General features: G+C 37.9%; 1 protein-coding gene across 1 annotated transcript; it reads right to left on the reverse strand.

The window, feature by feature from the left end:
- Positions 1-4,403: 4,403 nt before the first annotated feature.
- DAZL (deleted in azoospermia like) lies at positions 4,404-25,723 on the reverse strand. The gene is made up of 11 exons (XM_020870887.2): positions 25,505-25,723; positions 16,955-17,101; positions 16,584-16,675; positions 15,956-16,007; positions 15,449-15,512; positions 15,218-15,357; positions 12,063-12,134; positions 11,319-11,369; positions 10,456-10,569; positions 9,246-9,344; positions 4,404-6,375 (listed from the first exon to the last, which is right to left on the reverse strand). The coding sequence occupies exons 1-11, from the start codon at positions 25,505-25,507 to the stop codon at positions 6,322-6,324; spliced, it is 888 nt and encodes a 295-aa protein (XP_020726546.1). The 5' UTR covers positions 25,508-25,723; the 3' UTR covers positions 4,404-6,321.
- Between the last annotated feature and the right edge of the window lie 270 nt (positions 25,724-25,993).

Here is a 25,993-nt window from a genome sequence, read left to right on the forward strand (position 1 = left end):
TCTGGGTATTTACCTGAGCGGTTTGAAAACCTCCCCGTGCACGGAAACCTGCACACAGATGCTTACAGCGGCTTTATTGCCAACACTTGTTATGTGACCAAGATGCTTTTAGTAGTGAAAGGATAAACCACGGTACATCTAGACAGCAGGATATTATTCATCAGTGCTAAAGAGAAATACACTATCAAGACATAAAAAGACATGAAGGAAAGAAGTGCGTGTCAGTAAGTGAAATAAGCCAGTCTGCAGAGCCGACACACTTTAAGATTCCGATTATATGAAATTCCAGAAAAGCCAAAACTCTGCAGAGAGGAAGAACAGTAGTTGCCAGGCTGGGAGTGGGGGTAAGGTTGGAGGCATAAATAGGCAGAGAACGGACTTACAGGCCAGTGAAAATGCTCTGTATGGTGGAGTGATGTCATACATTTGTCCAAACCTATAGAACGCACACCACCAAGAGTGCACCCTGAAGTAAGCTATGGATTTGGGGCGATTCTGATGTGTCAGTGTAGGTTCATCAGTTGTAACAACCGTCACATTCTGTCGGGGGATGTTGAGAATGGGGAAGGCTGTGCATGTATGAGGTCGGGGGTATATGAGAAATCTGTGTACCTTCCCCTCAGTTTTGCTATGAACCTAAAACTCCTCTAAAAAAAAATATGAAGTCTTTAAATAAACAAATAAAATCCCCCCAAAAGTGAAATAATTTAAAAGCATCTAAAAACACGTGAAAAGAAGCAACAAATGAGTTAGTGGATAATTAAACCAAAATTCAATTTAGTGGCTAACTTGTTAAGAAGAAAAAGGCTTTGGTCAGGGAAGGCATATAGGGAATTTTTAAATTAATAGAATATTTTATTTTTTGAGGGAATTGCTGTTTATTGGTAGATATTTAAGCTAATTAGGGTATTTATTATTCTTTAAAGGTATACTTATTCTTACACTCAACATGAATTATGGGTGAATTTTAAAACACACACACACATAAACACAATTCGGATTTCATTATGCTCAAAACTGTTTCTGGAACTTGACTTTTTAACATATTATTTCCAATATTGATGTTACCAGTAATCTTGTTAAGGATGAGACATATTAGTTCATTCCAAGGAAGGAATAGGGGAAACAAGCCATTATTTCAGCTCAGTTCAGTCGCTCAGTCGTGTCTAACTCTGCGACCCCATGGACTGCAGCACACCAGGCCTCCCTGTCCATCACCAACTCCCAGAGTATACTCAAACTCATGTCCATTGAGTCGGTGATGCCATCCAACCATCTCATCCTCTGTCATCCCCTTCTCTTCCTGCCTTCAATCCTTCCCAGCATCAGGGTCTTTTCAAATGAGTCAGCTCTTTGCATCAGGTGGCCAAAGTATTGGGGAGTTTCAGCTTCAGCATCAGTCCTTCCAATGATTCAGGACTGATTTCCTTGAGGATAGACTGGTTTGATCTCCTTGCAGTCCAAGGGACTCTCAAAGAGTTAAGGCCATATTTTTTTAAACTTCAGTTATGTGTTATTAAAATTGGCCAAGTGGACCAAAGACATTGGTCCTTCCTCCAGGAAGCAAACATGGTATCTCAGCCTCCAAAGAGTCCACTCTGCCCTCCTAGCTGAGGCTAGTCCCTCACCCTTGACATACACCTGGCCTCAATGTTCAGTTTTTCTCCTGCAGTCACTCTTAACCATTCACTTTTGGTCGCAAGTCTTGACTTTCAGACTTCATTTGGTTCACTTTTCTGCCTATTCATGAGTCACCCCTGGACAACCGGCACTCCTGGGCACAGGCTTGGTAGGGAAAGATGAAGCCAATAAAATTTCTTATGAAGGAATCAGAATGGACCTGATAGAGCTGTTCTCCAAATTCAGCTATCCTCAAACTAGAAGTAGCCTGAGATGCTAACTGAGCTATCCCCACCTGGGGCAATACTTCTCAAAGTGAATGTCACAGAGATCAATCCCAAGCAACTTTCAGAAACATGCATGTTACTGAGCCCACCTGTGTCTACAGAGTAAGTGTATCTGAACCTGGGGCCCAGGAGTCTGAATCTCTGAAGAGCACCCTGGGTGATGGTTTCAAGGTCCTCTGACATCCTATGAGGCTGATCTAATCATGGATAAAACCTTGCATGGCAGTATATAGGTTTTTCATCAAAGATAGACATATTACCAACCAAAATAATGAGCTGCAACCATGCCACATTCAGAAAAAAAGTGCAGTTGAACTTTACTCATTTAGCAGGTATGTTGTTGTTCAGACACTAAGTTGTGTCCAGCTCTTTGCAACCCCATGGACTGCAGCACGCCAGTCTTCCCTGTCCTTCACTATCTTCACTCTCTCAAATTCATGTCCATTGTGCCAACGATGCCATTCAACCATCTCATCCTCTGTTGCCCCCTTCTCCTCCTGCCCTCAATAGCAGTTATGCTATTTTAATATTGTTCAAACTTGACTGACACTCAGAAGGAGGCCTAGCTTAGGTAAAAATGAAGAGAAAATGGCCTCTGTATTTTAAATCACTCCTCCTATTCTCACTGGTCCAGTCAGATTATTCTAGGGGATGGGTATAAGTTGGTAATAATGAACTATGTTCAACACATGTGCATGGCAGAGGGGACTAGCCCACTGGAAACAGCTGATTTGGCTTTTCCAGCACCTACAGTTGCATGTCTGCCCTGACTTTCTTCTACAGTCAATAGCTTCACCCAATGGTGAACTAGAATATAGTGTATCTCTATTCATTTCATTCTGGGGAAAGACTATATAACTACAGCCTTAATGTGCTTTTGCTAGTTTTTTTGTAAAAAAAAAAAAAACTGATTAAGGGTTAATACCTTCAACTTCCTGAACTGCCTGAACTGTTAATATCACTTCAAATTTATAAAGAGCTTTCATGATCCCAACATCCCAGTGATGCGAGCACTTGTCCTACTGTAAGGACCTAGCGAACTGGTATCTAGGATTTCATTATGTGAGAAAAGGCATATTCCCAGCACACAGCCTTAATAGAGGTGAATGTAAGGTACAAAGCCCCATGTGTCTTGGGAAAATGAACTGGAGACTCAACTGGAAAACTTTTCAGACCAGTTAAAAACATAAAATATAGCCGCCACAGAGAGAGCCAATTGTACAGTGGTAGCTTCAGTTTCTCTATCAAGAGACAATTCTTTTTGCATTTTCGTGATCCTGGCCCACAGCTGTCGCCGTATTGGACAGATGTTTTTAATTCTGAATGTAATGCAGAATTACCTACCATTCCTTTGCCATGCAGATTGAATATTCCATACGAGCATTCAAAACGCATGCTTATAGTTTCAGCTTCTTATGTTCACTGTGTTCTACTGCCAAATGTACCATCTACAGATGGAAAACTCAGAGTCTTTGATGATGGGTGGTGAGGAACTGCTCAAAAATATTCAGTTACACACAGAGAAACATATTACACATAACATTGGGAAGAGCTAGATTACAGAGTTATCAAAATGTATGCAGGAGCAATCTTCATCTAGAAGTGTTCTGAGGATTCCAAATGATCATACTCAACAGCTGGGCCTATCTGTAAGACTCGGTCAATGGAAAGCTTTTCTCTGCCTTAGGGCCTCCCATCCTCTCTAGTGTTTCTCTGTGAAAGCAGAGTGGCATGCTATCTTATCACTGCTGCTCCTTATTACCTCCAAACCACCAATGAAAGGAGGTAAAACAACTAAGCAATGTGGCAGCCCAGTTTTATAAGTTTACCTTTAAAGACAACCAAGAGAATTTCAGAGAGGTGGATACAAGGTTTTATAAACTAAACCCAATGACTTCCTTGCAATTCAAGGGTGCTAATCAATATTGAATAGTTATTCTGAACAATCACAAGGATAACATGTTTTTATTAGAAAAAAAAAGAAAGCAGGCAGAATAAGTTTCTTACAGGGGTGACCAAACTTTATGGAGTTGATTTTTGCCATAATTTGCAACTTAAAAAAAAAAAAAAGCATGGTATAAAATTTTTTTCCATCCTAATGGCTTGGCTCTTTGTTGTGAATTTTCTGGTAATCCTTAACTGCAAATATGCTTAAATTATCAAGCATATTTAAAAAACAACAGTTTTAAGATACATACATAGTCTAGTTTTAGGGTCCCAAAATGTTATAAACTAATTTAGCTTCGCTTAGAACCAAATAAAGAATCAAATAAAGAAATTACTTCCTCACAAAAATATCTCAGCTTCATAAGATAAAGCAACAAAACTACAATGTACCAAAATGTGCTTTTATAAACTTGGACAGATTTAAGAAACTGAACAATATTTATACACTTTTGAATTTCAAGGATCTCACTAAATCTTGTCACATACTACCCACTCAAACTGTCACCATTTTTTAAAGATAACATGAGATGAGTAAGCAGGTCAAAACACTTTTGAAAAAAAAGTTTCTTTATTACTATTTATTCATTTATGCAAAGATAGTATCAGCATAGGTAATAGGAACACATTTTTAAGTTTAAAATTAATTTTCCATTTTGAAAGGTTCAGGATTTTGTCTCTTCTACCTTACTCTTTTAAATACTTCAGTCCAACAAAATAGCAGGCAAAACGTTTATTCCCCTTTTCTTAAGGGAATAAGGTCATACTGGAATAATAATTGGCTCTTTAGAATTTAGGTATCATTTATAGTAACCTGGAGATTTAATCACAGAATAATACATGTAAGAATGTTATAGCACACACACAAAAAAGTATAGAGAATTTTAAAAAGAACAAATTTCAGGGCACTTTGAAATTCTGAGGCATAAGAAAGTCCTCTTGGGCATCCTTAAAAGATTCTTCCCTTCAGATTCAGAAGGAAAATTATTAGGAACTATAAGACAATGGGCACTGATGGCATGGCCCATGGAAGCGTCATTAGGACAGGGCTATATGGAGTTTCCACGTGTTAATGAAGGGGCTGGCCCAAGAATGAAAAGCCAGGAGGCTCCTCTAAACCCACGGCAGGTCAAATGATGCTGCTACAAGTGATTCCCTTAGAACGGGGTTGTCCCACTGCTATCCTTTCCAAGGCTTAACTCTCACACTGCTTATGCTACTGCTTCTTTGCTTCACATCACCTGTTCCAGGAGCAAACCTCCTGCAAGAACAGTGGAGACTGGAAAGGCAAGACCGTGCGTACAGCAAAGGGGCTCTGGATCTCTAGTTATTCGTCACGATTTGCAATGTCTAAGGAGGAGCCTACCTAATCTAAAAATGGATTGTTAACTAACTCAAGTGTATTTTTGGGATATGCTTATTACTAAACATCTTTTGTGGTTTAGAAACATCAAAACTGCTCTGACTTTCCTGGACATATTTTACTTAAAAAAAAAAAACAGGCTAAAAAAACAAAATAAAAATCTTTCTGTTCTTTAACAAATAACTAATATTTTAATGTTTCTTATAAAAACAATTCCTTTCAGATACTCTGATTAACTTTTAAGTGACATAAAAGTTTCAGTCTTCTTTAATACCAATATTTTGCACAATTTAAGATACAGCCATTGAGTTTAGCGTTTCAAGGGGAAAAAAAGTAAAAGAAAAAAGGAGAATGGTAACTCAACTAAGAAGTTTATGTACCTAGAAAAGTTGTTTGTTTTAGATTCTTTAAAAAAAAAAAAATTGGCCCAGAATTTTAGTTATCCTAATTACCATCCCAATCGGTTATCTCTATGTGTGGATTCCAGATAAAAGATAAAGTATTTTGAAGTAATAAATATAAGACCCACTGATTGGACTGTTTGTATAGAATCTGTTTTACTGGGTTTAGATAAGGAAAACTTCAATAAAGCTAACTATATATTGAGTTTCACTGATTAAAAATACAGGTTTAAAAACTCTGCTTTTGTGGTAAATTTATAGATAAATCATAAAAGCACAATATTGCAGATATTGTACTGTTCATAGGTACTTGTTGGAGAAGTGTAGTGCTTGTATTTAAACCATCAAAATTCTGACCTTTCAAAATAGGTTTTCTAAAACAATTTTTTTTTGGAAAAATCAGCATTTGTTTTTAAACTCTTAAAATGTCAAGTTTAAATCCTTACAGATATATCTTAAAGTTATTTTCAGTCTCAATTATTTTTTCACTTTTAACTATATATTCAACACAGAACCAGTTTCTAAGTAAATGTCTAATGAAAAACTTTCAATGTAAAATAAAACTAGGCAATCTAATATAACATATAAAGTCTGAGTGTGATTTATCAAAATTCAGAATTAAATTTCTATAGTAGTGGAAAACTTTCAGTCTCTTACTATTCAAAACCTGTGACTTCCTATGAGACTAGAAAGTTAGCAAAAAGGATCAAACAGACTTAAGCACTGCCCGACTTCTTCTAAAGTGATGAACTCTTTTATCCTAGAAAAGACAGAAATAGTCCATTTTAATTTCATTGAAAATTCCTATTACCATTACGACCTAAGAGACTTGAAAATTACTTAAAGAAAGCTTTTTTTTTTTAATGTAAAACTATAAATAATGAGAGAAAAGTGATCCTTTTGTGAAAGCATTCCTGAACTTTCAGGTAACAAATGTACCAATGTTCAGTTTTATTCAACAATTCAGTTAAAAAACAAGTCTTGGTGACTCAGAAAACGAGGACTTAGAAAACAACACAGTTTTCTAATATGCAGATTCTTATTAATTCATGACTCTGCACTGATGTCCCAAAGAGAGCAGGTGAAAAACATGAAATTTTAAACAGTCGAATTTTTACTAAAATACATGTAACAGAAATCACGGCTTCTCAATGATGGCTTGAGAACAGCACTCCATTTCAATCTGAAACCCTATGCTTTTAGGTTAAAAGATACATGTTTTGGCATCTTTAAAGGCATATCCTTAAGCTATAGAGAAGATATATAATTTTTAAGGAAATGAATAGAAAAATTAAAGTATATGCAAAAATTTCCTTTTACTTTGTTGCCAGCAGATGTGCAGATAGAAGAAATGAGGCCTTACAAAGAGGGATGGAGCTGAGAACCAGTAATAACATAATAAAAGTATTTTCTTCTCTATGCTTTTAGCTTAATTGTGCCCTTTTCCTAGGAATTAAATTCCGCTATCATATAAAGGGTAGCTTCTGGAAATTATGTAACGTGTTAACAGGGTAATATCCTATTTAGGTTAAAGTCCAGAAAAGTGGTCACAAATTCAAGTATTTTAAACAATCAGATAGGGTATGGAAGCTTATGAAGGGGCTGGAGTTAAGAGTGGAACTTATCGTGGAACGAGGGCACATCCTGCGTTGTGTGAGTGCTCAGCTGTGTCTGACTCTGCGACGACAGGGACTGGGGCCCACCTGGCTCCTGTGTCCACTGGATTTGCCAGGCAAGAATAACTGGAGTGGGCTGCCATTTCCTTCTCCATATCCTGCCTTAGTGCATTTAAATTCAATTAAAACAACAGTAACAACATTTAGCTAATCAAAATAAACAGGTCTAGATGCTAGACAACTTCTAACTCTTAGCTCAGAGGAGCAGAAAACTTTGGAAGGTTCAAAGGTAGACTTCTGCTTAATACCAGGTAAAAAATCAAGTTTAAAGACTCGCTGGTTAAACATTTTCTGCTTTACAAACAAATTCGGTAGTACTGACTATTTAACCTTCAGAACCCTGGGCAAAGTAAGCTGTCACACAGCCCCCCAATTCTTTCCCTTTAAATTTACTATCTATGTACAATGAAAAACAAGAAAACAAAAGTCAACTTTAAATGACTAAGTCTACTCCCTATTGAGAAGATGGCTAAGAACTTAACTGTGCTACAGCTCTAGTCTTTTATATTAAAGGAAGCCCTAAGTACTTCTTCTAAAAATGCTTTAAGTTTTATCCTATTTCCATTCATTGATGGAAAAAAGCTATGCTCCTTTCCCTGTTTTAAGATACAAAGCAATGGTTTAAAATTTCCCTTTGGATGTAAAATGCTGCATTTTGGAAAAATTCTGGCAGCTCCTTGGAAAGTTAAACACTGTTACTATTTAACTCAGCAATTTCATTCTTAGGTATATACCCAAGAGAAATAAAAATGTATGTCCACACAAAAATTAGTACACAAATGTTCATACCATTACTCATCAGGGCCTCAAAGTGGAAAACAACCCAAATGTCTATCAAGTAAGTGATGAATTGATAAACACAAACTTGTAGATCGATAAATAAACAGAAAATGAAGTACTAATACTTGCTGTAATATTGATGAGCCTCAAAAACATTTCAGTTGGTGGAAGTCAGTCACAAAGGTTACATGTATTACTCTATTGACATGAAACATTCAGAACAAGCAAATTCCTAAACAGAGATGAGAGGCAGCCTAAGGCTAGAGAGCTGGGGAGAACAGAGAGTGAGTAATGGGTAGGGAGCATTATTCTGGAGGTGATTAAAACACTCTAAAATTTCCTGTACTTATGACTGCACAACTCTGTGCATGTTCTATGAAGCATTAACTTGCACACTTTAAATGGGTGAACTGCGGGGAATGAAAATTGTATCTCAGTAAGACTGCTGTAAAAAAAACAACAAAGAACTTCCATTTACTAATAATAAGCACAATATTCTTCCTTTGGTGAAGTAACAAATTTCTTTCCATATTCAGAAACTGAGAACTAAAGGGATTCCAGAGACTCCTCATTTCAGAATTGTAAAAACTAGAGCCTTAGTGAGATTTAAGTGATTTGTCCAAGATGATAGCACTAGGATCAGAAACTATAGACACTTTCTTAAATTCAAACAGCCACATTCTTCTCCACTTTAGAAACTCTGAAACAACTTTTGTTTCTTTCTACTCAGCTCTTTTTACTACTTCACTTACATCCTCCACAAAGGTTTAAGTGCATCCTCTGAGTATTCAATTCTTTCTTCTTCTTAGTCCAATATCCACGTACTCTAAGTTTTGTTTTCTGTATTTAAAATTTTCTTTTCCTATTTAGTCAAGACAATATTTTCTTTCAAGAACCCTTTGAATTACAGTGTTGTTGTTGTTGTTTAGTCCCTGAATCATACGCTTCTGCTAAAGATTTCTTCCCTACGGGTAACCTACACTATACCAAGCAAGATTTAAGCAGATACACTGCTACTTAAAACTCACTCTCGGGTTACAGTCAAAAGCTAAGAGTTCAATTATATGCTCTATGTAAGCTCAGTATATATATAAATATATGTATACCACAGGAAAGAAAGATGCTGTATGGGTGACAAGCGTGCTTTTTATCCTGCATACTATTCTTCTCATACCTTGAAGTAGTCGTCCTGAGTGACAAAGGAGTTTCTCAGTCTATTCTCCGGATTAAACAGACAAGACACCACCGTCTGTATGCTTCTGTCCACAGATTTCTGAAACACAGAAGTTTTCAGTAGACTATTCACTCTTTTACTCACTGGTAACAAGCTTTTGGAAAAGCTTAATGAATACATATACTTATTTCTAAAGAATTCTCATGCAATTTTTAAATTTTTACCATGTCATGTAGTATGTAAATTTTATACCAAATTTAAGACTTATTTCAGAAACTTAGTGATAGAGTACTGGTTTAGAAAGCTCAATTAGTCAAGCCTTAAGATAGCTGTTTTTAAGTCTCTTTAATATTTCCTGTTAGATGGGAAATAGTGAGTCTCAATATTTCAAGAAACATTTATTCAGGTTAAACTCTGATAATATAACTGCAAATTATTTTGGTGTTTCTTTTTTTTTTCAAATTTTAAGTTGTATAACAAATCTGGGATTATTTTCACTGCACAGTTCAGTAATTTAAAAAATTTTCCATTGAGAAATACATGGAGGAAGTACACATACTCCAATGGGAACTGTTTACTGTTATGAAAATCATTCAGTGTTACGCATATTCCAATCAGATCAATTACTTTTCACATCTTCACCCATTCAAAAAACACAGAATTCAAGAATGAGAGTATTATTATTACAGGGATTTGCTCTAAAATGATAAAAAAGAAATACCTCTATTTAAGTATTTCAATTACTAATGAGTCCACCACTTTTGAGAACTGCCACCAGATATGTTATGGTGAGAATACCATAAATAATTGTTTATTATTATTTATCTAAGTAAATGTTTAAATTGGTAAAAGACAGGTAGATATAAGTCATACTAATCCCTCTTTTGAAGAGTAGGATTTGTGAGAAAAACTACCCACTGGACTCTGTCAAACCATGTTAATACTTATTAAACTACAGTTAAAAAACAAACCAAAAAAAAACCCAATGAAAATGGAAGAAAGGGAAGGACAATTGAATCAGTAACTGGTTTGCAGGTACCTAGAATTTCATTTACTTTTATGTAAATTGTGAGGCTTTTAGTCAATAACTCAAGCTCCATATTATATTTAAATCTGAGCAAAGATACCTGTTTCTCAAAGCGCTATTATTAAAACTTGCAAAAAGCACATATAGAAATATAAACATTAATGAACAAAATTCAATGTTTGCCTTTTGTGGGCCATTTCCAGAGGATGGAGTAGCTTCATGAACTGAGCATTCACTTGGCAAAACTTCAGCTCCTGTATCAACTTCATTACAGTGGTAGTTAATGGTTGTATAAGCCTACATTTAAAAGGATAAAAGTATAATTAAAGAGATGTACATTAAATAGATATTCTTCAAAATACTGAGCTTGTACTGAAAGTTTAAATGTGCATTGTTCTGAAGTTCAATTACATTATTTCAGAAACTATTTTAAACTAAATAGTTGAAATGCAATATGGGAGTCTTATATTTCGAAATGTCAACATAACCAGAATTAGAAGGACAATTTCTCTAAGAAACTTTAACATGTAGTGTGGGAATGGAAAGGGAATTTCCCAGTGCCTCAGAATTTTTGCTCATATTATGTCCTTCAAATATCCAATCCTGATGAAAGACAGAAGGTAACAAAGGCTCAGATATTTTAGAGGTAGCTTCCTCTTTTGTTTTATTTATTTTCTTATATAACAGTGTTAAGAGGAAAATAGTTTTTGCTTCTCTCAACAGATTTTTTTTGGCTAGAAAACTCGAGGCAGATTCAATATTAATTATAAATCCTTGGAGTTAGAAATAGCACAGGTTATTAGTACTACCTTTCTTGGTGACATATTCTATCAGTAAGTAACCGAGCACTGTTGTACGCAGGGCAGCCATTGCTTAAGTACATACAAAATAATCTGAGAAACAAAAAGCATAGTTTCTCCCATGGGAGTGTATACACACACACACACACACACACACACACACACACTTGAGTTGCAAAGAAATGTAATATGCAAATACTTTTAAAATACAGAATAGGAAGTACATGCTTGGCTACTTCACCTTACCGGAGGAATAACGTAACTCCTTTGCTCCCCAGCAGGCCACTGCGGTGGCATCTTAAAACAAGAAGGAAATAACACCTAAATAAACACCCCTTTACCCTGCCACAAGGACCTGAAACAGATAATGCTGAGGTGCCAGTGCTGGCCTCGAGCTTGTTATAACAAAAGAAACTGGAAGAGAAAAGTACTTTATGATACGTATGATTTTATTGTTACTTTCATATATAAACTCCATCTTTTTCTCAATTTTCTGGAGTTGGTTTTCAGGAAAACTCAAGAGACAGTAGCTCTTTGAAATTATTACCATAGTCAGTGTCACAGATATGGTCATATCTACGGACAGAAATTCTAGTAGCCAGCTAAAATAAACATTATCAAACGTAACTGGAATTCAATGTTCTAAGAACTGAGTAATCATTTTATCTCAATCTATGCCTCTATAAAGACTCCTAAGATTCAGCCTGTATGTTTTAGCTATTAGACAGCAAAGATGAAGACTACAAGCTGAAATACAGAAGAGGACACCAAAATATGTAAGATAGTACAACAGAAAGCTTGCCAAGCTCATTTCTGTCAAAATATTATTCTCTTATTCTAAATAATAGAGAAGCCCTAATTCTAGACTAATTCTATTTTTCTTAAATTTTAGGCACACTCAACTATTTTAAATGACAAACTATTAGGGAAATTTACATAAAGGCCTAAATAATATTCCAAAATAAATAATTTTGATCCCTATTAAATTACCTGATAATTATAAACAGGCAGCTGATATCCAGTGATAACCTGAACTGGTGAACTTGGATAAGGAGGATAAGCCTGAAAACAAAGTTTACAGAAAGAATGAATGAACAACGTACATTTTTAAAAATCAGAAAGGAGTATCATTCCCAATGCAATAAAAACATGAAAATAAGGAAATCTTCATTTTTTTATATTCAAACTAAAATGCTATCTGAGTGACAGCTTTCATGAAGAAATAAGTATTCTCTGCCAAATGTTAGCCTTTTGGGCTGGGAGAAGGAAGAGATAAATAAAGGAAGTGACTAATTTTGCAAGCCTACGTTTATCTTTTTTGTATATTTATTCCCACCCAGAAGTTCTTTCTTAATCATGATGAAGCCCTATTAGAATAGTTTTCCATATTAGCATTATATTAATACATGTGCTTTTTTGGTAAGAATATTTTTAGGCAGTTTTGTATTCCTTTGACAGTATTTTGGGGTAACATGGAATACTCCCCACAGACATTCTGGCTCTTTCTGTGTTTTGCTTCTAAAAGTTAAGGGCAATGTACAACCCCAAACTGGAAAAGAGATAGTACAATGTATTATATATTTCAATAAATATTTATTGACTGAAAATATCTAGGTAGTACCATACAAAAATATACCATAATAGGTAATAATACCTCATGGTAAATTTTATGAACAAGCAGGGCTTTTCTTCTGTTTTTTTTTTTTTTTCTTTTGTAAGGAAAGATATATTCTATACCTCAGGCAGATGAAAAATGCAAACAAATGAGAGACACTGCAGACCCTTTTCACTATTATTTTATTTCTTTTCCTAAGGATAAAATGTCTTTTGAATTGAAGAAGGTAAATCGAAGTAGGTATAAAATAAATGTTATTTATTATCAATAGGAGACAAGTATTCCAAATTTCACTTCAAATATTAAATCAAGGCAAGACAAATTATATGCCAGAAACTCATAGAACTTACAAATATAATTAAATCATCAGAAATTTATCCATGTTAGAACCATAATACATCTAGAAATCAACAATCTGTATGAAGAGGCACCTGGAAATCATTGCAAATAAATTGCAATTTATTTCCTAGTTGACCCTAGGAAAGAAGAAACCAGGTAAACACATGAAGAAAACTGTCTTCAAGCATTTTAGGAGTTATTTGGGGAAAAAATAGAGAAGAGATATACTCTATATGGCTACAGTGATCAGTTCTCAGATAAAGACAAACTATATAGAAGCAGATTCAAGCTTTAAGTAACACCAAGGGAACATTTCATGCAAAGATGGGCAAAATAAAGGACAGAAATGCCAAGGACTTACCAGAAGTAGAAGAGATTCAGAAGGGGTGGCAAGAATACACAGAAGAACTGTACAACAAAGGTCTTAATGAACCAGATAACCACGAGGATGTGGTCACTCACCTAGAGCCAGACATCATGGAGTGTGAAGTCAAGTGGGCCTTAGGAAGCATTACTACAAACAAAGCTAGTGGAGGTGATGGATTTCCAGCTGGGCTATTTCAAATCCTAAAAGATGATGTTGTTAAAGTGTTGCACTCAGTATACCAGAAAATTTGGAAAGCTCAGCAGTGGCCACAGGACTGAAAAAGGTTAGTTTCCATTTCAATCCCAAAGAAGGGCAATGCCAAAGAATGTTTGAATTATCATACAATTGAGCTTGTTTCACATGCTATCAAGATAATGCTCAAAATCCTTCAAGTTAGGGTTCAACAGCATGTGAACCAAGAAATTCCAGATGTACAAGCTGGTTTTAGAAAAGGCAGAGGAACCAGAGGTCAAATTGCTAACATCTTTTGGATCATAGAGAAAGCAACAGAATTCCAAGAAAAACAACTACTTCTGCTTCACTGACTACACTAAAGCCTTTGAAAGTATGGATCACAAAAAACTATGGGAAATTCTTCAAGACATGGGAATGCTAGACCACTTTACCTACCTCCTGAGAAACCTGTATGCAGCTCAGGAAGCAACAGTTAGAACCAGGCATAGAACAATGGACTAGTTCAAAATTGAGAAAGGAGTATCGTAAGGCTGTACATGGTAACCCTGATAAATAAACTTCTATGCAGAGTACATCATCCTAAATGCCGGGCTGGATGAATCACAAGCTGGAATCAAGATCGCCGGAAGAATTATCACCAACCTCAGATATGCAGATAATACCATCTTAATGGCAGAAAGTGAAGAACTAAAGAGCCCCCTGATGAAGGTGAAAGAGGCAAGTGGAAAAGCTGGCTTAGAACTCAACATTAAAAAAACTAAGATCCTGGCATCTGGTCCCATTACTTAATGGCAAATAGATGGGAGAAAATGGAAACAGTGGTAGACTTTATTTTCTTGGGCTCCAAAATCACTGTGGACGGTGAATGCAGCCATGACATTAAAAGACGCTTGCTCCTTGGAAGAAAAATTATGACAAACCTAGACAGCATATTAAAAAGCAGAGACATCACTTTGCTGACAAAGGTCTGTATAATCAAAGCTATGGTTTTTCCAGTAGTCATGTATGGATGTGAGAGTTGGACCATAAAGTGTGAGCACTTAAGAACTGATGCTTTTTGTGGTGCTGGAGAAGACTCTTGACAGTCTCCTGGATAGTAAAGACATCAAACCAGACAATCCTAAAGGAAATCAACCTGATTATTCATTGAAGGACTGATACTGAGGCAGAAGCTCCAATATGACCACCTGATGCAAAGAGCCAACTCACTGGAAAAGACCCTGATGCTGGGAAAGATTGAGGATGGGAGGAGAAGGGGGACAACAGAGAATGAAATGGTTGGATGGTACACTGAAGTAATGGATGTGTGTTTGAGAAAACTCCAGGATATAGTAAAGGAAAGGGAAGCCAGGCATCCTGCAGTCCACGGGGTTGCAAAGAGTTGGACAGGACTTAGCAACTGAACAAGAACAAGCAACACTAAGAATGACATTTCTCACAAGATGTCCCATCATTCAAAAGTATTCAAACAGCGCTAGGATTGTCATCTATTATGGAAATTGCTGACATGATTCCACAGAGGGTAAGAACTAAGACTGGCTTAACTTTTAAGGTGCTCCCATCAATAGTAAGATCTCTAATATAACACACACACCAAGAAAAATAAAAAAGGAACACAGTACTTCTTACCTGAACATACTGAGTTATAGGATTCATCATGGTCGGAGGCTGTATGTAAGTTTCAGTGTTTGGACTACTCCAGACACTCTGAAACTGTGGTGGAGGAGGAGGATTAAAAACCAGAGGACGTGGCTGCATATGATAAGCACCTTTTTAAAGAGTAAAAAGAAAACAAAGCCTATTTTCAGTTCTCTGAAAAGCCATACATGTGTCAACAAGAACAATTCCTTCTTTACTCACACAAATTTTGTTTCCTGATTGCAGGGCCCAGTTTCAGCTTTTTACCATGGAAATTTATCTGTGACTGAAAATAAAACAGTATCAAAACTAGAATTAACGTCCAAGTCTTTACTTCCAAGACTTTGATAAATACCCAAGTTCTCTAAAATTACTATTATCAGATAAGATCAGTGGTAAGAATATACCAAATCAAAACTTATCAGCATGAAATCACCTTACTTACCTTCACTCTAATCAAATTTTGAGAAGTTATGAAATTTGATTAAAAAAAAAAAACCTTTATTCTGTCTCTAATCTTTCCTATCTCTAGTTCATGAAGCTGGATGCTCAATCAAAAATACAGAGGTTCTGATAAGTTATGTAAATTATTCCAAGCCTGAATTTCAAACAGGAAATATATTTATTTCTATATCTTATAAAAGAATGAATATATATTGAGGATGCAAACAATACTAAACACCACATCCATAACGTAATAGAGATTTTTTCCAAAAGATGATTACTTACTTCTACTATCTTCTGCACATCCACGTCATTATAAAATGAAACAAATCCATAGCTAGAAAGTCAGATAGATGAAGTATAAAATCACCACCGTATCAGTACATGGTTTAAAACTAGTGTTCTATAACTGACTAAATAATGATAAAGGATAAAAAGTATACTGAGATAAATAACTAACATGTACCTGCTAGATTCTCTATAAATACTACTGTTTTACTTTCCTACCCTGATCTACAGATCTGTGTCAGAATTCACGAAGATTAAGGTAGTGTAGGAACTTAATTAACAAAAAATTCATACCTATGAATCTGAGTTTAACTTATTATCTACGGCAAAATCATCAAAATTTAAGATGCTGTGAAACGTATGAAGAAAAAAATTCTTTGGTAAAACTGACTAATCCTCTTATGTGAAATGAAGATAAGAAATGTTTAAATACAAACACTAGGCAAATGATTAAATAAAAGAGCTGTCAGCAAAACTTATCCTCTACATGAAAGAAGTTAAAAGTAACAAATTTCATTTACACAAATGTTAGAATACCAGTTTTCAATTTTTCTTTTCTGAAATTCTATACATGCTACAGTTCAGATATTTATTATAATTTATACTGAACATATGTTTTACTCACCCTTTGGACACACCAGTTCGATCCGTGATTATCTTCACTTCTTTTACTGAACCATATCTAGCAAAGAAACTTCTAATTTCTGTTTCATCCATCTATGCAGAAGAGTTTGATTTTTAAAAGTAAAAATTCAACATTAAAAAATTTCAATTATACTATAAAGAAGATTTGGTGATGTGGAAATATCTCCTCCAAGCATCCCCAAACTACGTATCTATATCAAAGATACTTTTAGCCCCTAAAGGTTATGCATAAAAAACAATTCCAAACCTGCATGAAGTACTTAAAAAAAAAAGAAGTCTTACATTTGCAACAGTACCCAAATCCCACTATTCATGAAATACTTTCAGTAAATGAAAACATGAATACATTACCCTAACATCAATTCCACCAACAAAAACAGTGTTTGGCATGATTTTGCCTTCTGGTAAAACATAGCCTTGGCTGGTGGCAGCTGAAGAAGACTGGGTGCTGGCCTCTCTGGAGGTGGTTGAGTTTGGAGTCTCAGGATTTGCAGCAGACTGTAATTTGAAAAGCAGATGTCATCACTAGATTCGCAGGCTAAAATGATAGATGCTATGAAACATAATTTGTTTTTAAGGCTGCATACTGTCACCCTGCCCATTTAACTTCTACGCAGAGTACATCATGCAAAATTCTGGGCTGGATGAATCACAAGCTAGAATCAAAGATTGTTGGGAGAAGTATCACCAGCCTCAGATATGCAGATGACACCATCCTAATGGAAGAAAGTGAAGAGGAACTAAAGATGATGATGAAGGTGAAAGAGGAGCGTGAAAAAGCTAGCTTGAAACTCAACATTCAAAAAACTAAGATCCTGGCACCTGGTCCCATCACTTAATGGCAAACAGACAGGGAAAAATGGAAACAGCGACAGACTTTATTTTCTTGGGCTCCAAAATCACTGTGGATGGTGACTGTAGCCATGAAGTTAAAAGATGCTTGCTCCTTGGAAGAAAAGCTATGACAAACCTAGATAGTGTATTAAAAAGCAGACACATCACTTTGCTGACAAAGGTCCACTGCTTGTATGAATGGATGTTAGTTGGACCATAAAGAACACTGAGCGCCGAAAAACTGATGCTTCTGAACGGTGGTGCTGGAGAAGACTCTTGAGAGTCCCTTGGACAGCAAGGAGATCCAACCAGTCAATCTTAAAGAAAACCAACCCTGAATATTCATTGGAAAGACTGAGCTGAAGCTACAAAACTCTGGCCACCTCATGTGAAGAGCCAACTCACTGGAAAAACCCTGACCCTGGGAAACACTGAAGGCAAAAGGAGAAGAGGGTGGCAAAGGATGAGATAGTTGGATGGCATCACCGATTCAATGGACATGAGTTTAAGCAAACTCAGGGAGACAGTAAAGGACAGGGAAGCCTGGCATGCTGCAGTCCGTGTGGTCACAGAGAGTCAGACAGGACTGAGTGACTGAACAACAATAATAGTTAAGTACAAAAAGAATGCAAAATAAAGATGAAGCTATTATACCTTAGCTTATGAAGGAAAACAGAAACAAGGACAAAAGAAACTGATAGATATTTTTGAAAGTATTAGCAGAATGTTATATAAATTAGTTAAAATAATGGAAATTAAGAGTTCCTATTTTGTTAGATGCCAGAAATTATGATAAATTTAAGATTTCTACAAACAGCTATAGAGATGAAATAAAAATTGCTGAATTACCAAACTGGAGTATTTGGGCTTTTCTGCTCATGCTAATGTTCTAACATACTTTGTGTTCCTATCTGAATATCTCCTAACTCTTTCCTTTAACTATGTTACAGTGATGTTTCATGACAATGAAGTCAGAGAGAAAAAAAACTATTTTTAAAGCTATTCCATTTTTAAATGTTTTATAACTTTTTTCTAAATGGGACTATATTACATAAGTCATATACCTTGACCTATAGAGAAATTTGACTAGATTTCTTTCCACGACAGAAAATTTACTAATCTCTTTCAATTAACTCACATTCAAACACCCAAGGCAGTTCTAAAATTCTTAAAGACTTTCTCTTCAATTTCCCATTCATTTGTGGATGAATTTTCAATATCTCTTTATTTTATAAACTTTATAGTATTAGCTGTTTGTGAACCACAATGGATAGATGTATTTCAGTTGAGAGGTATAGTATTCACCCAGAAAACTGGAGTAAAAAGGGTTATGATAATATATTGATTCTCAACCTGGGGAAGACTTTGTGACCCAGGGGCACTTTTTGGTTTTCTCAACTGAGGGGTGTACCTGGTAGAGGAAAACAACAGAATGGCAAAGACGAGAGATCTCTTCAAGAAAACCGGAAATACCAAGGGAACATTTCATGCAAACATGGGCACAATACAGGGCAAAAACAGTAAGGACCTAACAGAAGCAGAACTGGTTCAGAAGAGGTGGCAAGAATACACAGAAGAATTGTACAAAAAAGTCTTAATGACCTGGATAACCAAAATGGTGTGGTCACTAACCTAGAGCCAGATATCCTGGAGTGTAAAGTCAGGTGGGCTTTAGGACGCATTACTACAAAGCTAGTGGAGGTGATGGTATTCCAGCTGAGCTATTTCAAATCCTATGAGATGATGTTATTAAAGTGCTGCACTCAGTATGCCAGCAAATCTGGAAAACTCAGAAGTGGCCACAGCACTGGAAAAGATCAGTTTTCATTACAATCCCAAAGATGAATAATGCCAAAGAATGTTCAAACTAACATACAATTGTGCTCATTTCACATAAGGATGATTATGTTAAAAATCCTTCAGGCTAGATTTCAACAAAACATGAACTGAGAACTTCCAGATGTTTAAGCTGAATTTAGAAATGGCAGAGGCACCAGAGATCAAACTGCTAACATCTTTTGGATCATAGAGAAAGCAAGAGAATTCCAGAAAAACAACTACTTTTGATTCATTAACTATGCTAGAAGACTTTGACTGTATGAATCACAACAAACCGGAAATTTCTTCAAAAGATAGGAATACCAGACCACCTTACCCGCCTCCTGAGAAACCTGTATGCAGGTCAAGATGCAACAGTTAGAACCGGACATGGAACAAAAGACTGGTTCAAAATTGGGAAAGGAGTATGGCAAGGCTCTATTGTAACCCTGATTATTTAACTTCTATAAAGAGTGAAGTCAAAGTGAAAGTGAAGTCACTCAGTTGTGTCCAACTCTTTGCGACCACACGGACTGACTATAGCCTACCAGGCTTCTATGTCCATGGGATTTTCCAGGCAAGAATACTCGAGTGGGTTGCCATTTCCTTATGCCGGGATGGATGAATCACAAACTGCAATTAAGACTGCTGGGAGAAATATCACCCTCAGATACACAGATGACACCACCCTAATGGCAGAAAATGAAGAGGACTAAAGAGTTTCTTGATGAAGGTGAAAGGGGAGAGTGAAAAAGTTGGCTTTAAACTCAGCATTCAAAAAATTAAGATCATGGCATCTGGTCCCATCACTTCATGGCAAAGAGATGGAAGAAAATGGAAACAGTGACAGACTTTATTTTCTTGAGCTCCAGAATCACTCTGGACAGTAACTGCAGCCATGAAGTTAAAGGTTGCCTGCTCCTTCAAAGAAAAGCTACAACAAACCTAGCCAATATATTAAAAAGCAGAGACATCACTTTACCAACAAAGGTCTGTATAGTCAAAGCTATGGTTTTTCCAGTAGTCATGTACGGATGTGAGAGTTGGACCGTAAAGAAGGCTGAGTGCAGAAGAATTGATGCTTTTGAACTACGGTGTTGGAGAAGACTCTTGAGAGTCCCCTGGACACCAAGGAGATCAAACCAGTCCATCCTAAAGGAAATCAGTTCTGACTATTCACTGGAAGGACTGATGCTGAAGCTCTAATACTATGGCCACCTGATGAGAAGAGCCAACTCACTGAAAAAGACCCTGATGCTGAGAAAGACTGCAGGCTTCAGGAGAAGGGGGAGACAGAGGTTGAGATGGTTGGATTGCATCTTTGACTCAATGGATATGAGTTGAACAAACTTGGGTAAATGGTGAAGGACAGGGAAACCCGGTGAGCTGCAGTCCACAGTGTCTCAAGGAGTCAGACAAGGATTAGTGACTGACCAACAACAAACCTGGTATCTAGTTGGTAGAAGCCAGAGATACAATAAGCATCCTACAATGCAAACAACAGCCCCCCAATAACAAAGAATTATCTGGCCCCGAATCAGCATAGGGTCACAGAAAAACCTGTATGTAGGTCAGGAAGCAAGAGTTAGAACTGGACATGGAACAACAGACTGGTTCCAAATAGGGAAAGGAGTATGTCAAGGCTGTATATTGTCACCCTGCTTATTTAACTTATATGCAGAGTACATCATGAGAAATGTTGGGCTGGAAGAAGCACAAGCTGGAATCAAGATTGCCAGGAGAAATATCAATAACCTCAGATATGCAGATGACACCACCCTTACGGCAGAAAGTAAGGAGGAACTAAAAAGCCTCTTGATGAAAGTTGAAGAGGAGAGTGAAAAAGTTGGTTTAAAGCTCAACATTCAGAAAAGTAAGATCATGGCATCTGGTCCCATCACTTCATGGCAAATAGATGGGGAAACAGTGGAAACAGTGTCAGACTTTATTCTTTTGGGCTCCAAAATCACTGCAGATGGTGATTGCAGCCATGAAATTAAAAGATGCTTACTCCTTGGAAGGAAGTTATGACCAACCTAGATAGCATATTAAAAAGCAGAGACATTACTCTGCCAACAAAGGTCCGTCTAGTCAAGGCTATGGTTTTTCCAGTGGTCATGTATGGATGTTAGAGTTGGACTGTGAAGAAAGCTGAGCGCTGAAAAATTGATGCTTTTGAACTATGGTGTTGGAGAAGACTCTTGAGAGTCTCTTGGACTGCAAGGAGATCCAGTCAGTCCATCCTAAAGGAGGTCAGTCCTGGGTGTTCATTGGAAGGAATGATGCTGAAGCTGAAACTCCAATACCTTGCTGCCTCATGCGAAGAGTTGACTCATTGGGAAAGACCCTGATGCTGGGAGGGATTGGGGGCAGGAGGAGAAGGGGACGACAGAGGACGAGATGGTTGGATGGCATCACTGACTCGATGGACATGGGTTTGAGTAGACTCCGGAGTTGGTGTTGGACAGGGAGGCCTGGGGTGCTGCGATTCATGGGGTCGCAAAGAGTCAGACAGGACTGAGTGACTGAACTGAACTGACAGTTGAAAAACCCGGTGATATTGTTGCCAGAATTGAACAGTAAAGTTCTAAATCTCATGTTCTGTTTACAGAGTAAAATGGATATTTGAGACAACAAAACAGTAATCTGCAAAAAAGAGAAACCCATTAGATGCTATAGACAGTTTCCTTTGGGTTGTACAAACTGAGATATTAAGTATAAAATTCATCTAACCATTTCACTATGGTCAGGTCTTAAGGAAGGCACCATTCTGTCCATCCTATTAGCCAGCAGGTGGTGCTCAAAGCTAAACTAAGGAACGTACTCCTTTTAAGAGGCCTAAACAACAGGGATTTTAAAAACTTTGCCTGTGTGTGTATTTCTATACAATTATTAACTTATATATGAGCTTCCTAGGTGGCTCAGTGGGTAAAGAATCCGCCTGCAGGAGACGTGGGTTTGATTCCTGGGTGGGGAAGATCCCCTGGAGTAGGGCATGGCAACCTATTCCAGTATTCTTGCCTGGAGAATCCCATGGACAGATGAGCCTGGCAGGCTACAGTCCATTGGGTCACAAAGAGTTGGACACAACTAAAGCAACTTAGCATTAGCAGCACAACTTATGCATAAAAATCCACAACCAATAGACAATCTTCCATTACTTTTAAACTACTGCCAAAAATACTCTACAAATGAATTCTTGTTTTTGTTCAGCTGCTAAGTTGTGTTTGATTATTTGCTACTCCATGGACTGCAGTACGCCAGGCTTCCGTGTCCTTCACTATCTCCTGAATTTTGCTCAAACTCATGTCCATTGAGCTAGTGGTGCTAGTTTAGGTTAAAGCTAAAAGTTTGGTGTTAAAGAATTAATCATAACTAATCAATAGCATGCAGAAAATAAATTACATGTAAATTAGGTGACAGAAGTAATTATTTTTCTTAATTACACCTTTACCTGAGTTGATGGGTTCTAAAATGAGTAATTCTGGATATTAAGTAGGGGTAAACTTGGAGGCCATTATATACACAATTCTCACCACTACTATTTTCAGTAATGGACTCCCTTTTATATTTGAATGACCAAGTGACAAAGATAACTAAAAGCTGGAAATAAAACTTATCATCACTAAAGCTGGGATGTCAGCTCTTTGACAACATTTCATTCAACTATTAACGTCTACATGCAAGCAAACTGAAATCTATGTATACTGACTAGGTCAAACTAACAGTCTCTAATTTGCAGTCATCAGTGTTACATCAGAGAAGGAAGTAGTTATTAAAGAGAAAATGAAATTCTATTAAGGAAACTGTACATGAAAATCAGAATAAAACCTTTTAAGTAAATCCAAGAGTAAACTCTCAGGGGAGGGGGGTGGAATCCAAACAATAAACATACAATCCTGGGAAAACTAAGCAAGAAAAAGGCAAGAATACAAAAATACACAATAGTCTTGAAAAAATGGGATATGACTACTATCGCAAAACCTGGTTAAGATGGTCCACTCCTGCACCCAACACAGAGATGGGAAAGTCTAGCAGCATACAAAAAAATATACAGTTAAGAGCAGCTTATTGTAAATTCAAGTATGGTCATTAGGAAATCTGTTACTGTAATTCACCACAGAAAAATCATTTGATAAAATACAGTATTTCTTAATTAAAAAAAAACTCAAGTAAAATGAAAGAACCTTATTTTCTATCAGTCTAATTCTAGATTATCATTAAGTTCAAAGTAAAACATGACAGTAATTTATGCTGAAACTAGAAATAAGGGTCTCTCCTTATCATCACTATAAATTTTTTTCATTATATATGACAAATGTAAATATTAATATAGAGTTCTTATAAATCACCATGAAAAGACAAATACAAATAGAAAGGTGGATCAAGAATGGAAAAAAAGAAAAACGGAAAACGTTAATGACAAACTTTAACTTCACTAATGATTAAAAAAAAAGTACATTAACACAAGTGGAATATTTTCCAATTAGACTGGCAACTTTAAAACATATGCTACCTTTCACTGGGAAGTGCATGGAAAGGGGGTCATATATACACCATCAGTGGGAATATATACTAGTATATCCTTTACCAAGAGTTACTAGGAAAAAATTATCATAGTTCAAAACTGTTAAAATATGGGCATAACCCTTTCAACCAGTGACTCTACTGGAAATTTATTTCAAGCTATTAATAGAATAAACAGGCCAAAACATTTTCACAAAGATACCCACTACTGTACTGTTTTCATGTACACAAATTATTCATTATAAGGGAATTTTGTAAAAATAACTAATGGTAATATTTACATATACAATTTTTGGTAAAGTAAGCAATTATGTATTCAAAATTATTTTAAATTTCTCTTTGGACTAAGGCCCACTATATTAAGTGAAAGATACAGGTTATAATATAGTATTACAAAGTACTGTACAATTTTTATAAAATATACCTATCTATTTGCAATCCATACAGGAAAGCAATCTTGACATTCATCAAAACTTCAGAGTGGTTTACATACCTAGTTTAAGATGGATCTCTACTTCCTTACACTGATTACTTTCTAATGAGTTAACATGCTAGTTTTACATAAGAAAAAAATCAATAAACATGCATTTCTTCCCTTGCCCTCTTAAAAAAAGAGGACAAAGCCGTAAACATTCACAGTAACACAGCTTATTAAGTAATTACTGATGCGGATAAGTACAAGACACGATTATTACAGCGGATAAGTACAAGACACGATTATTACAAACAGTTGCATACACTTGTAAACTTTTAAACTTTGTGAGCACTAATAAATTGTATATAAAATTTCTCCCTTTACTTCTAAAAATAGTGTATACTAGTGTATGTTACACTACAGACGATACTACACTACAGTATTTGATGCTATGGACATCATCCGAGGCTTGATAATCGGTCAAAGTGTTCTCAAGAGTTGCCCCTTGAGGTGGTAAATCAACTCTAATGCATTTAACAAAACGCTCACAAATGTCACCCAACAGACCATGTTAATACTCGAGGGACGCTCTGTTGGAAGGTTTCTGGTTTAAGGGAAAGTATTTCCCAAGTTAAAAATCCCTCGAGCTTCCCACTCCGCGACCGCCCCGAGGCGAGGGCAGCTCTGACCTCATGAGGAGATGATGGCGTCCCTACCCGAGGTCTCTGCGGCGGCTGCCACCGCACACGCACGAGGTCACCTCAGGGGCTCGGGCTTCCCGGCGCCCGCACCCTCCCGCATGGACACACTCCCACAGGCCCCCAGGCCCCGGCCCCAGCCTCGCTCCGGCCCGTGGGGCCCCCGCCTCCAGAGGCCTCTCGGTGCCTCCCGCCCCCTGGCGTCCCGCCCGCGTGCGCCTCAAGTGCCGCGCCAGGCCTGACGCCATCTCGCGGAGGCCAGGCCGCCGTCTGCCTCGGTAAGCGCGGGAAACGAGGCTTCTGAGGTGGCGTGGGAGCGCAGGCCCCGCTCGGAGTACAGCCGGCGGACTGCCAGGCGCCCCTCCATACCCCGGCAGCTGCCGCCCGAAGGCCACAGGCCTTGCACGTGCTGGGCAGCGGGCCCCAGCGCTCCGACAGCCCGGCCTCATCCCCTCCGCCCGCCCTCGGTGCCGCGCCAGGCCGCCTAGTCCGCCCTCAGACTGGGCCCCCAGGACAGGCAAGCCCGGCAGCCCAGCTCTGGGTCCCACCCCACGCCCCATTCAGCGTCCTGGCCGCCCCAAGGAGCCCCCTTGGGCCTCCTCCACTCACCATGATGGCGACAGCCAGTGTTCCCTCCGAGGGGCTCGAGGATGAAGCAGAGGCTGGCTTCGGGCACCGTGCTCGGAGCTGCTGTTGGGTCTGCTCCTGCCCGCTGCCCGGCCGGACTGGGCAGAGGGATAGGTGGCACACTAGGCGGAGAGAGTCAGAGACGGGTGGCGAGGCCGAGGGGCGCCTGCGAACTGAGGCGTGGCCAGCAGGGCGCCGGGAGGTGGCTCCTGCGCAAGGTGCCGGGGGCTCGTCGGGAAGGCGCCTCAGCCAATGGGCGGCCGCGCTGGCGCCCCCCCACCCCCGCCCCCGCGGTGGGGGTGGGGGTGGGTGGGAGGCTCTCTGAGCACGACTGCGCAGGCTGAGGGTACGCAGGGGGCACGTAAGGGCGGTCATCCCACACCCCCACAAGCGCCACCCCCACATGAGGGGGCTGGCCGACCCACCGATAGGCCTGTTACCCCGAAAGTGCCGTGGAGGCACGCCTGACAT

The sequence above is a fragment of the Odocoileus virginianus genome, chromosome 4 (assembly GCF_023699985.2).
Source record: "Odocoileus virginianus isolate 20LAN1187 ecotype Illinois chromosome 4, Ovbor_1.2, whole genome shotgun sequence".
Classification (NCBI taxonomy): Eukaryota; Metazoa; Chordata; class Mammalia; order Artiodactyla; family Cervidae; genus Odocoileus; species Odocoileus virginianus.

What these genes read in the sequence shown, in the direction of transcription:
- DAZL (XM_020870887.2), bottom strand. An exon ending in ATGTGCAGAAGATAGTAGAA is followed by an intron (nt 15,513 to 15,955) that starts GTAAGTAATCAT and finishes TTTTATTTTCAG; the next exon opens with TCACAGATAAATTTCCATGG. An exon ending in TGCCTGTTTATAATTATCAG is followed by an intron (nt 11,370 to 12,062) that starts GTAATTTAATAG and finishes TCTTGTTTTAAG; the next exon opens with ATGCCACCGCAGTGGCCTGC.